A 13922-nucleotide genomic window follows, 5' to 3' on the forward strand; every position below is an offset into this window, starting at 1 on the left:
AAATTGTTTTACACCGTTAAACTCCACAATCACGACCACCACTATTGGCCATTAAAATTAGTCAAATTTGAGATCTTTGACTCAGTAGTCAACATATGTCCAAAAATCGAAATTTAGTTTTCCAAAAATACTTTCATATAGTTGTAAGATCAAGTCTAACGGAGCTGACGTCGATTTGGAAGCCGCATCATCCGAAAACAAGCTTGATACACAAAGCTCTCCCGTCTACCGTAGCTAGGCACGCCTGGAAGCCTCTATATATATATAAGAACTAGGTTACTATGCGCATTAATAGCACCAAGTCCATGGTGCTACTAAGTTTTGGCCATTAAGATTAAAGATGTTGGTTCAGGATGAGTGGGCCCCTAGGTGATTGGGTGGTTGTTGAATAGTATAAATCTAACTGGTGAAATGGTCTAATGCGCCAAAACTGGTAGCAGCCAAGTGCTCCCGTGCGAATTCAATAGCATATATATATATAATATATATATATATTATTATAGAGGAGCTACCTATCTACTCGAAGCACGGAGCCTCCGTTGCTTCCACTCGTCATTGACATTTCACTTTCGAATCGTCATCGCTCCGTTAAACTTGATCTAGAGTATTTGGAGTACCTAGAAAATAAATTTTATTATTTTTCGATATCATTTGCCTAGTGATCGAATGGGCTCAAAATCAACAAATTTCAATGGCCGTAGTGAGCCGTTTGCAAGTTTAACGGTGTAGAAATATCCAAATCACGTGAAATTTTGATAGAAAATTCTTTATACTATATAAAACAAGATCAATATATTTGATTTTAAATTTTAATGTCGTATTATTACATTTTGTAAGATTTTTATTTTCAGCCGTTGATTTTGAGCCCCTTCGTTCACTAGGCAAATGATATCGTAAAATCATAAAATTTATTTTCTAGGTACTTCAAATACTCTAGATCAAGTTTAACGGAGCCGATCGACAATTCGAAAGTCGCATCATCGAAAACGAGCTGAAAGCACGGAAGGCTCTGTACTTCCGATAGCATAGTAGCCTCACTCTCTCTCTCTCTCTCTCTCTCTCTCTATATATATATATATATATATATATATATATATGAGTTTGACTGGACTACTATCGATAGTAAACTGCTCGATTTACTACCGATTTGTTTTTGATGATAGAGCTTCCAAATCGACGATCGGTACCGTTGAACATGATCTAGACCATTTAAATTATCTAGAAATCAAATTTCATGATTTTTTTGGCATCACTAACTGAACGATCAAAAGTACACAAAATCTATAATTTAATGGCCGATATGGTGGGTTTGCTCGTTTAACGGTATAGAAGAGTTCAAATCAACTAAATTTTTATTAAAATTTTTTTTTTAACTATTTAAAATAAGATCTAGACTCTAAATCTCAAATATAAAAATTGTATCATCACTTTTTGAAGGATATTCATTTCCAGCCATTTATTTTTCTGTTCACTTGATGGACAAGAGAACAATATCGAAAATGAGTGAAATTTAATTTCCAAATAGTTTAAGTAGTTTAGATCATATTTAACGGTACAGATCATCAATTTGGAAAGTCTATCATCGAAAACAAATCGGTAGTAAATCGAGCCGTTTACTATCGATAGTATTCTAGCAAACCTCATATATATATATATATATATATATATATATATATATATAAATTGATCTCCTATACTTTTAAAAATACCAAGTTATTGGTGCTTATAGATTTTTAGCCATTGGATTAAGAGATATGCGGTTAGGATGATGTGGGCCCCCTAGGGTTTAGTGGGTGATTGATTGAATAATGTGATCTAAAGGGTAAAAATGGTTAAAGGGGACTGGCGGAAAACTTGGTAGCACTTGGTGCTGTTGATAGCATTGTAGTTGGACTCTCTATCTCTCTCTCTCTCTCTCTCCCCCTATATATATNATAACTTGGGAAGGAAAAGGAAACAAAAAAGAAAATTAAGCATCATGTGAACCAAACGTAATTTGTTCGTTTGTAAACGAAGATAATGGTAGCATTAAGTAGCGTAAAGGAACAATCAGATAGAGAAGACGCAGATTAAGATATGGGATTCTCTTTTAAGTATATGAAGTTTCACATAATTAATGAAATGTCTCACAAGATATCTTAGATATGGAAAATAAAAAGGAAGCATTTTTCTTATTTACCCTCGATCAGAAACTATTCAAAAGTATTCTGAAATTTAGTAACCTATAGGAGAAATGGAGATATTCTTTTTTTAAAAAAAAACTTTTAAAATCAATAGGGCTATTTGGTCATCCAGAAATAAATAATATCTTTATAAAGTTTTGAAGTATCCCAAAAAGAAAAAGGTTCGGTAGGTAAACTCATAGTTATACGTGCTTTTAACATTTTTTTTCTTTTTTTCTCATTTTCATTCCTTTTTCTTAATAGGATGCGTTCGGTTCACGGTACCTGCACTGAATTACTTCAAGATTATAGTGCTTGGATATATAGTTTTTGAATACTAATTTGGTCGGAAATTTTTTATTTCAAAACAAATAGAATTCCTCCCCAAAAGAAGAATCCTATTAACATGGAGGGGGACCAGTATCGCCTATTCCCCAGTGCCCATAACCTGATCAGTAGTTTTTTAGAATTGTCAAACTATTCATGGTTTCAATTTGAATAAAAATTTAGATTTAAATTCACTCTTTAAATTCAATTTTTAAATTTAAATTCAAATTTTGAACTTCATTTTTAATTTAAATTTAAATTTTGATTTTGGATTCAAATTCAAATTTAAAATTTGATTTCGGATTCCAAATCGAATTTAAATTTTGATTTTGAAATGTATTTAAATTTAAATTCAAATTTTGTACTCAAATTTCAGGTTGAAATTTAGATTTCAAATTTAATTATGAATTCAAATCTATATTTAGAATTTAATTCCCAATTTAAATTTAGATTTTAAATTTGAATTTTAAATTCAACTTCATATTATAATTTCAAATTTTAAAGTTAAATTGTGAATTTGAATACAAATTTTAAATTCAAATTAGATTTAAAATCAAATTTAAAATTAAAATTTGAAATCTGAAATCTGAAATCAAATTTAATATTCAAATTTGAAATTTAAATTCAAATTTAAAATTTAAATTCAAAATTTGAGTTCAAATTTTAAATTCAAATCTATATTATGAATTCAATTTCAAATTTAAATGAAATTTTCAAAATCAAATTCCAATTTCTGATCTACACATTAAATTCAAATTCAAATTATGAATCAATTTCAAAATTAAGTTCACAAATTTTAAATTCAAATCTAAATTTAAATTTTAAATTATGATATAGAGTTTGAATTTAAAATTTAAAAACTGATTTTAAACTCAAATTCAGATTTTTGAATTGAAATTTTTGAGTGAAATTTACATTTGGAATTCATTTTTTAATTCAAATGGTGAATATGTAAGTAAATAAAATTTGTTAGTATAATAGTAATTTTTAATAATGGTTTATATTATTGTGTACATTATTAGAATTTATTACAGTTAAACCAAATATCTAATAATCTTTAATGATATAATAACTATGCGAAACAAATGAACGAATTATGCAACTAATAATAATCTCATTACTATGAATAAAATTTATCTTAATCTCTCAATATCTAAAAATTTTAGATAACACGATTTAAATGCCCCTTAATTACGCTAACTCAAGGAGTTGGTTGTGTATAATTTGCAAGCATATCCAAGTGTATCACTAAGGTAAAAATTGTGTGGAGACCACCTCAACTATAGGTCATTAACAAATAGCCCCGTCAACTTTATTTTTTTAATTGGCGGCTTCTTTTTTTTAAAATTTTGTGTTATAGTTAAAAAAAATTATGAAATTTAATGACTTTATCAGTTATTATCTATAAAATCACAAATGCATTTAATGGAAGTCCCAATATTTTTTTGGACTAAACTTACAAAAAATTAGAAGTTGAGGGGAACCTCAATGGAAAAAAAAAAGGGTAAACTTCAAATACCACTATATTGTGGTTTCGCGCTTTTTCAATTTAGTATTCTATGATTTAATTAAAGTGTATTATTTTTGTACCATGTGATTTCATTTTTTTTTCTGCCAGTATTTCTGTTAACTTTTCGTTAAATCATATAGAAAAAACTTCAAATACTCCACCTATGATTTATCGAATATTTACTTTAGTATTCTATGGTTTACCAAATTTCCATATAGTTTTTAACTTTATCACTGATTTAACGAAAAAAATTAATGAAAGAGATAACGAAAAGAAAAAAATAAAACCATAGGGTATTAAAGTGAGTAAGTGCGAAACCATATTCACTTTAGTTTTTGAAGTTCTCACAAAAGAAAATACGGGGCCTGTTTCAAAATAGCTTATAGTTGGGGGTTCCCCTAAACTTTCTTCACCTATTAATAATTGCTAGGGTGTCAATAGTTAAATTCAAGTATAATAATAGACTTAAATTGAGCTAAGAATCCTACGTATGTTACTTGTTTGCTACAATTAATTGGTTGGTTGACTTACAAGCACATGCTCCAACCTTTTGACATTTTGGATAATGCACAACTATCAACACACTTGAGGGGGGAAACAAATAGGTATCTCCTTTGATTTCTCAAGTTTTACAAATTGGTATAATATTCTTCAAATTTCAAACACCTAAAATCTAGGGCTCATAAATAACACTCTCCATTTTTCTTTTTTTCTTTTTTCTTTTTTTTTTTACTTCTTTTAATTTTTTAAATTGGTTTTTATTGAAATGAAGAGTTTGTTCCAAAAGCTAAACCAAATAGATACTTCAGTATGTTATTCCTCTAAACTATAATGAGGTTTTAAATGCCCTCACTTGAAGTTGCAAGAGAAATTGGACGAAGAATATATGCCTTTTGAAAATTATTTCTACGAGGATAGTAATTTTACGGTTATAGCAGAAGTGTGTTATTTCTGTGATTAGGCTCTTATGAAATACAATGGGATGACCTTTAGAACTAAAAATTTTCTAATACATAATTTTTTAAGGGTAAACTTTAAATATTATACATGTGGTTTCGTACTTTATCACTTTAGTACTTTGTGATTTAAAGTGTATCAAGTTAGTGTCATGTGGTTTCATTTTTATCTTTTCGTCAACTTCTCCGTTAATATTGCATTAAATTATATATATTTTATTAAATTATATATAAAAAACTTCAGATACCCCACCTAGGTTTATCGAATATTCACTTTAGTACCTTTAAGTTTTAACTTTGTCACTGATTAACAAAAAAATTAGTGGTATCGATAGTAAAAAAGTAAAAATAAAACCACATAGCACTAAATTGATACACTTTAAACCACTGAATACTAAAGTGGAAAAGTGTGAAAAACTACTAGGGTGGTATTTGAAGCTTTCCTATTTTTTAACTATGCGGAGCATAGAAATTTCCTAATCAAATAAATATTACCTTAGGATCACTCTTGAAGCCTAAAAACAGTTTGGTGGATTTAGATATTTTCTAATGTCAAATTTTAATATAAATCTACACATTACTATTTCCTTCCTCAAAGAGTACATCATAGGATGTAAATATGTAATATGAGCCAGAGCCATGCTGTTTCTTGCATGGGCCATGCTCAGAATTGGATTTCTGCCATGCCAAGCTATTTTTTTCTAAACAATAATGGCCTGGGACGGCCTCTAAACCTGGGACAAAAATTTACCTGACACATTTTTTATATTTTTTATTTTAAAAATTTTATTTTTATTTTTAAAATTTTTAACAGTAATTTTATATAATAAATATATACAATAACTTATTTCATAGATAAGTGCTAATGAAAAGGGCAAAAAAAAAAAAAAAAAAAAAAAAAAAAAAAAAAAAAAAAAAAAAAAAAAGGTACAAGCTGGCATACTGGCCCAATGTGCAGGACCCAACCAGGCCATGCTATTCCCGGCATGGGCCGACACTCTTTTATTGAAGTTTTGTGCGTGCGTGCGCGCGTGTTTTGTTCATAGAAAGTTTTCTGCTCTTAGATGGATGTTTGTTTGGAGTTCTCTATTTAGAAACAGTAAAACTCGCTTCGTTTATTTTATTTAAAAATAAATTTATACCAACCATCAAGCTCTTTTTCACTTGCTCTAGGGACGGTCGGTAGAAAACTTAATCAGGATAAAATCTTAGCTGCTAAACAAGCACAATTGTACGATACTTGTGTTTAGCAAGAATAAATAAGAACGAATGTTGTTAATGCTACGATCAAGGCCTGGGCTTTGGGCCTAGGCCGGCCTTAATTCTTTTAAAAATTTGGGTAGAAGCCTGATCCAAAGTCTAAAATTTTCTTTCGGCCGAACTTGGGCATAGTTTGATCCGATTGAACCCAGCCTAGTTCTACTCCTACCTCCAAGAATTGAAATTAGTATGAGACTTTTGCATACCAACCATTTACAAATGAAATCGTCCATTGCGATTCAACTCCTGGGCACAAAATGGGCAACCAAACCCGCCTTTGGTCTCCTACACCCATCGGATCCATGATTCTCATCATCATCTCTAGAGATGTCAACGGGTCGGATTTAAGGCGGATTTTTAAAAACCTGAACCCGAATCCAAATCCGAATCCAAAAATTCAATTTCGAAGCAATTATTTCTTTTTTCAATATTTCCAAATATATTACATTAAGTCTAAATTTTTAAATACAAATTTAAATATAACATCAAATTTATATATATATATATATATATATATATATAATATAAAATAAATTCGGGTTCGAATCGGGTATAGTGAAAATCAATATCCGAATTCATATCCGTTGGATTTTTATTTTTGATTTCCGTATCCGAAACCATATCCGTTAGCATCGGATAAATTCTCTTCACTCGGGTTCGGGTTCGGGTTCGAGTTCGAATTCGGATAAAATTTTGATATCCGTATCCATTGACATCTCTAGTCTTCTCCAGTCAGATCAGCGGCATGACAGTGGGTTGCGACTCGTCCGGCTTTTAACAGTTGTCTTAGCTCCGCCTGATTCGATTTGATCCAACGCAACTCAAACTCTTAACCCTAGCTCTAACCCTAACCCTAACCCTAACCCTCGCGCGACCCGACCCTCTCCCACTTCCACCGATCGCGAAAACCTCGAACGAAACCCTCGATCTCTCTCCTCTTCTTCTTCTTCTTCTGCTTCTTCATCATCTTCTTTTTCTTTTCCTCCCCCCCACTCACCTCTCTCTCGCGCTCCACCGCTCCGCCCCAGCAACCGCTCGGGCGCCGCCGTGCCGGAACCCTAGCGCCGCCGCCGGAGAAGGTGCGTCCCCCTCCTCCATCTCTCTTCTCTCTCACTCTCCCTCTCCTGCTCGGATATCTACTACTAATGATCCGTATTTATACGGATCCTGTGTTGTGTATAAGTATGGGTGCCTGTTTCGTCTCGAATTGTAATTCTGCTTGTAATATGAAGGTGAATTAGAGATTGCTTGATGGGATAATGGTACTATAATGGTACTACAATTTAATTTAGATTGGTTTTGACGTAGGATGATAAAGAGTGCAAAGATCGTAATGTCGGTAGCAAAGTATTTAGAGGAGTAAATTACAGTATCACAATTACAGCACTAGTTTATCATTAATACCCTTAACCTGGTGATTTTTGTAGGTTAAATTGATTGTTTCAGTTTTTGAAAAGTTTGCTCTAAACTAACATTGGCGCGGAGCGGAGTTCACTGTATTCTTTCTGCTTTAATATCACAGAAATAGAAGCCTCGCCATCTGAACTACCATAATGGGAAGGAAAAACAAGCTGACCATCACCAATGAAAGTGATGAAGAAGAGAAAAAACAACCCTCTTCGGAAGAAGAGGTCTTCGACGTTACTCATTCTCTCTGCTAAAGACCTTGGAGGTTTTGTTTTCTTATTCTCATCTGATCGAATTTTCTGTTCTTTAGGATTCAGCATTGATGTCAGAGGAAGAGTTGGAGTTAGAGAATCAACTGGCTGACATCCCCTTTGAGGATCTTCAGAGAGCTCGTGCTGATGGCTCCCTCACTGCCCTCCCCGGTAAGCAGAAACTGAAGCAGAAGACTAGTCGAGCAAACAAGAAGAGGTCCCAAATGTTTTCAAATTGTTATTTTGATAATTTTGTTGTTTATGTTTGTGTTTTGAGTAATGGGTGCTGACGGATGTGAGCAATCTTTTGGTGATATTTGAGCAGGCCAATGGAGGTGAGCAGCAAGGTGCCTACAAAGAGGTTTAGAGAAGTCATCCAAGTGCCCAAAAAGGTACGCTGCCATCAATGCTTTCTTGCAAAATTTCATAATTTGCTGCAAGGAATTTTGACTTGCACTGCTATTCATATCAATTTGCATTGTTAAATTGTACTTTAGGTATTTATCAATTATTTGAGTAGATTAGTGGATAAAGAAAATATTCCATTTATAAAGAAATTGAGCGGAAAGAATTTGGGAGGTGCAATTTGGTGGGCCACATTGTTTTCCCTTATTGTGTTTGACATTTTCTTAATATATTTCTCTTACTGTCAAAAATCACAGTATTTGATATCATAATTTTTCTGGCAGCGTCAATGGTGGATTTGTTAATGGATATCTTTATTGATGTTCTGAGTCTTCTGACTTAACAATTTGGATTCTGTTGAATTGATTAAACATGCTAAATGAGTTTTTTTTTCCAAGCATTCCATTTCTTAAAGTTGAAAATGTGGCTGTCAAATGGCTTAGGCACTCTTGATACCTTCTTGGAGCCGAGGGACTTGCCCAGGCAAGTAGGCAATAGCTCAGGAAGCAGCGTTTATTCAAGTACTAGAAAGTTCTTCTCTTTTGCCTCACTTTCATTACAGTAACTTGACATAACTGGGTAATATTAATTGTCATATCGTAAGGGTATTTCGGGTTTGGCCACATTAGGTTCAAATTTCATAGACAACACAATAATTATGAAATCAATTATAATGTTTAAATTAATACAAATTAAATTTAACTCTTCATTGCCTGGCACTCAAGTTGTCCCTTACACTTTAAGGTGGGCACTTGAAGTTGTTGGCACTAGATGGTTCGGCTACTTGGCAGGTCTTGATGAGCATTGTCTGACAGTATAGTTTCCTCAATTGCTTGTGTGGTTGCACATTTGCCCATCCTATTACAATAACGAGTATGGATGAACACGCAAATTTTTTCAAATGTGCTTGAAGATCAAAAGGAACATATATGAATGACAGCTTGGAGAAAGTCGACAGAATAATTCCAAACACACCTATTTGATGGCATCCTCCACCCCATCCTTGTTCATCTATTTCAAATTAGAAGTGCAGCAATGAATGCCGAGTAGCTTCCCCACTCATTTATCTCTACACTTGGACAAGTTTCTCGGAAACATTGTGCTGATATGACACGTGTAATGCTAGCATGTTGTTTGGTAGCACCTAACAACTATTCTTCCTTGCTGTCATGACTGTGCCTTTTGGTAACCTATTGTGAATATTCTCTTTTTCAGCTATTCTTTTAAACTTCTGTATGGAAAATTTTTCACTACTTTCTTATGATATATGTGCATCGTAAGATGCAAGCTTGAGGGATAGGTCTATCAGGTTGGCCAACTTGTTGGCTTGACTTATTAGTTAATGCAGTATAAGAGACTCTTGAAGTAATATCAAAATTGTAGATACTAAATGCTTGAATAAGAATATGACAGGAACTTAATGAGTCCAGTGTGGTATTGTTCATTATTTTCTCCAATACTTTCTGGAAAGTGAGAAAGAAATAAATAACTTAATGCACCATAAATTGAGCACTTGTTGTATTGATCTATGTCTCATTCTATATGATTGATTTCTTCTTAGAAATTCACAATTATATCTTGACAAATCTTAAACACTTAACATGTATACGTGATTTTCTGGAACAAAGTGGGCTGACTGCCCCAAAGTGGAACTATAACTAGCCGTGTTATATTGTATTTTTTTTTCATGTCCTGAACATATTAGAACTTTTTTACTCAAATTTCTTTACATCTGAGCAAGCAATTTTATATGTTCCTTAACAATATTGTCGATGTGGCAATGAATTCCAATATCACATTTTTTGCACACCTAAGTAGATGAATCCTTAAAAGCAGGATTGATGATATTTTCTAACACCACATATTTTCTTCTAGGTTGTACGCGATCCAAGATTCGAATCTTTATGTGGAACTCTTGATAACGAAGGGTATAATTCTTATTTGCATATTAGGGCTTGCTTAATATATCTTATATGCTGTTGAAGCTGGCTATCGTGGTGTTTTTTTTTTTAACCGTACGTAATGACATAATTCAAGCAACAGCATGATTAGACGGATGCCATTCATAACGACCACAATATTTTGCTTCTATGTGGCTATTATGTCTTATAAACAAGCTTCTTATTACGTGTGATTAAGACAGGATTTAGGAGAAGATTTTTCAACTAACTCAAAAGCAGTTTGCGTATTACTTTTTACACTTAATGACCTATTGTGGCACATCTTCCAATATGAACTATTTAGTCATCAGACAGCATAACTATAGGCATTTTTGCAGGTCAGAGAGCAGTGTATTGACTGATTCATGTTTCTATACGTAGGACTTCTGCTGCTTTTGAAGAGTTCATTTTAATCCTATTTGCAGTTGAGGGCCTGTTTGGCTCCGATGGAACAGTAGGATGCTATTTGAATAGAGCTATTGAAGAAGCGCTAATTACTTTGTCATTGAAGTCTTCTCAAAAGGTTTAGTTGAAATAGAAGCTTAAAAATGAACTTTAGGTTTTGGGCCACGAGGCTCATCAATATCCAATCGCAGCAAAATCGCTAGACCTTTTACTAGACCTTTATTATTTAAGTGCCTATTTTGAGATGCTTTTGTTCCGTAGAGTAGAGAAGTTGTTGCCAGAAGCTAGGCCAAAATGACTATTAAGTGTTTGATTTGAAAACCTTATTCTTTCTGGAAAGTGTATTAACATGGATTCTTGATTGAATTCAGATTCAGAAAAAGATACGATTTCTTGTTTGAGGTTGAACTTCCTGCTGAGAAACAGGTAATTTATTGTCTTTATTAGATATAAAGTTTGTTGTGGAAATTCTTTTGTTTAATTAGGCGACTTTACATTTTTTTTTTCCCTGCCTTAACGATGCTAATGTTTGCAGAAACTGCAAAAGCTAATTAAGAAGTCAAAAGACCCTAATGTTGTCGAGGAATTAAAGAATCATATCTCTTGGATTGTAAGTCTTCACATCTCAGATGTAGTACCTTCTCCAATATTTAGTTCTGTTGGTTGGATCATAATGGCATCATGGTATAATAATTCTTGATATTGTTGGTCTTCAAGAAAGAATTGGGATAAGGAATGACTAAATTAGATAGTAGGGATTTGTGATGCTATATCGGTTGACATAAGGTAGCATCCAGCTGCGGAAGAAGGTGGTTAATTCATCTGTCAGTGACTCCATAGTCATTGCTCCATCGTGCAAAATCTTCACGGACAAATTAGGCATGTCCTTTCTGAAACATATAACATTAATTTTTTGGATTGTTTATCAGTGTTGTTTAAATCAAATAAATATCATTTTCAAGTTTTTCTTTGTTCTTTCATACTTCTTTGTCAATTATTTCAATATTCTATATTGCTTCTTATCTGAAAGGAAATTATTTTTCAGATCCCATCTCAATCTGTGTTGGGTTGTTTTCCTGTTTATTTCATAAATCATAAATCGCCCATTTATTTGATTTTACAAAAATTTGTGCAACTAAGTGCATCTTCAATATATTAGTAATGAAGTACTATATTTTCCAATTCATTAGTGTCCTTTCAGTTTATGCGTCTTTCTGAATTGACTAAACCAAAAATATAAGTGTTAAAGCACCTTCAAACCTCAGACTTCAACATGTATTCCATTTGAATTCAAGGGATAAATGCTTATATACCCCTCATACGTTTGAAAATATCCGATTTATCCCTACTTTTTTTTTCTTTCTAAAATACCCCTCATATGCTCCACCGTTATTGCAAAATACCCCCGCAGTTATCTTTTGTTAAGTTAACTTGGGTTAAACGTAAGTTAAATATCTACCACAATTAAAAAAAATTAAAATGCCAATTTTGTCCTTAACTTAAGGGCAAATAAGAAGTGTTGGTGACGGTAGAGGGTATATTGGAAAAGACCAAAAGTCAAAATACTTTTTGTGTTCCTGACTTTAAGGGCAAATAAGAAAGTCAATGATAGTGGAAGGGTATATTTGAAAGGGCAAAATAGTAATTTTACAGAGATAACAGAGTTAATTAACAGATTTTAACTCTAGGGGTATATTAGAAATAGATTGGAACGTAGAAAGGGTATTTTCAATATTAGCCTTTTAAGAGGTATATAAGCAATTGCCCCTTGATTCAATGTTACTTTCACTCTTATCCTAGAAGCATGTCCTTAAATATGTAGAGTTGGCTAGATCATTTTTCATGTTGAGAAGGCTTTTATGTTTGCTTATTAATTGATCTAAACTTTGTGAATTTGTACTGAATTTCTTGCCGGAAAAAAATTATGTGACAAGGACTAGCCATGCAACTGAAATGTCAAGTCACTAGGAAGTTATTTTACGTTGTCATTTGACATCTTCTTCAGGATAAGCAGCTGAAGTCGGTTCCTCGGAAGAATGTTGAATCTGAAATTTTGTCGGAGCACATAAAGAAGGAAAGAGAGGCAGCAAAGCATGGGAAACGGCCATATTACCTGAAGAAATGTTACTCTCTCTCTCTCTCTCTCTCTCTCTCTCTCTCTCTCTCTCTCTACACACACACGCACACATACACATTGAAGTACACAAACCTGCTTGCTACTGCATTTGGTCATACAAACCTGCAAAATCTGACTTTATTTTGGTTTGGCAGCTGAAATTCGAGAAAGGAAGTTAATAAAGAAGTATAATGAGCTCAAGGTATATTTCATTCCATGGAACATAGATTTTGATTCTTTTTTATTTCTCAAAATTAAATATTTGTCCTTATTGCTTGCTTCGTTTATCTCTCTACTTGATTCACAGGAAGGAGGAAAGCTCGACGCTTATATTGAGAAGAGGAGAAAGAAGAATGCTTCCAAAGATCACCGCTACGTGCCTTACAAGAGACCCAGTAACGGCGGACAACAGTGATGTTAAAGAAAAAAATATCTACTTGTTCCGTCTCAGCCGGGATTTTTATCCTTCCCCTTGCTTTCATATTTAGTTCTGCTGTTATCTTTCTCTCTGCAGGAAGGCCAAGTAAGAACAAACTGTGAAGTATATTGAGAGAGAGAGAGAGAGAGAGCAATTCTGCTGTTTTTTTAAGGTGAACTCTAGTAGCTATTTGGAAGGCTCTTTTGCAAACTTTTCGAAGTTGCTAGAGCCCAAATGCTCCCTCTTATCTGTTCTCCTTTTATGTAGGTGAGATATGCTGTGTCTGTACCTAATTTGGCGGGGGAAAAAAAAAGATTTATTCTTTTAGCTATTGTTTGGTTCAGGAATAAGCATGAATTTTTTTATTTTTGTTATAAGTACAATTTTGGGAATAAGTAGGAATGAGGTTAATTTTTTTTATTTGGATGAAAATTGATTTGTTTCTAGAATAAGATAAATAGTATTTGGACCATATATTAGAACAGAGGAGATATCATTAATTATAATTTTAATTAAAAATATTTTATTTAATTAATTAACATCAAACAGTGTAATTTAGTTTTAAACAGTGCAACTTAGTTTCAAGCGGTATAACTTTTATTTTATGTGGTGCAATTTGATTTCAAATTGATTTTAAATGCTCTAAATTTTATTGAAAAAGTATAACTTTTATCTGAAACAATATAACTATTGCTCAAAGAATTCAAATTTTATCTCAACTAGTGAATTTTTTTTAAACAGTATAATTTTTGCCCAAGCAGTGCA

General features: G+C 32.8%; 1 protein-coding gene across 2 annotated transcripts; it reads left to right on the plus strand.

Annotated features, from left to right (window-relative positions):
* LOC109728799 (ribosomal RNA processing protein 36 homolog) lies at positions 7039–13526 on the plus strand. 2 transcript variants are annotated; one of them, XM_020259331.1, is made up of 10 exons: positions 7042–7294; positions 7738–7846; positions 7933–8090; positions 8199–8265; positions 10154–10206; positions 10995–11049; positions 11159–11233; positions 12629–12746; positions 12895–12941; positions 13047–13526. In XM_020259331.1, exons 2-10 carry the CDS (start codon positions 7769–7771, stop codon positions 13152–13154), a joined length of 759 nt encoding a protein of 252 aa, XP_020114920.1. In that variant the 5' UTR covers positions 7042–7294; positions 7738–7768; the 3' UTR covers positions 13155–13526. The 2 variants fall into 2 exon arrangements, with proteins under 2 accessions (XP_020114921.1, XP_020114920.1); XM_020259332.1 differs by lacking the exon at positions 11159–11233 and having other exon boundaries at positions 7039–7294.

Source organism: Ananas comosus, linkage group 24 (genome assembly GCF_001540865.1).
Source record: "Ananas comosus cultivar F153 linkage group 24, ASM154086v1, whole genome shotgun sequence".
Taxonomy (NCBI): Eukaryota; Viridiplantae; Streptophyta; class Magnoliopsida; order Poales; family Bromeliaceae; genus Ananas; species Ananas comosus.

Bases quoted from the DNA above. Each gene is read 5' to 3' on its own strand.
- LOC109728799 (XM_020259331.1), top strand. From the start codon at position 7,769: ATGGGAAGGAAAAACAAGCTGACCATCACCAATGAAAGTGATGAAGAA. The intron at 8,091-8,198 runs GTCCCAAATGTT...ATATTTGAGCAG, and splicing joins AGTCGAGCAAACAAGAAGAG to GCCAATGGAGGTGAGCAGCA. The intron at 11,050-11,158 runs GTAATTTATTGT...TAATGTTTGCAG, and splicing joins AACTTCCTGCTGAGAAACAG to AAACTGCAAAAGCTAATTAA.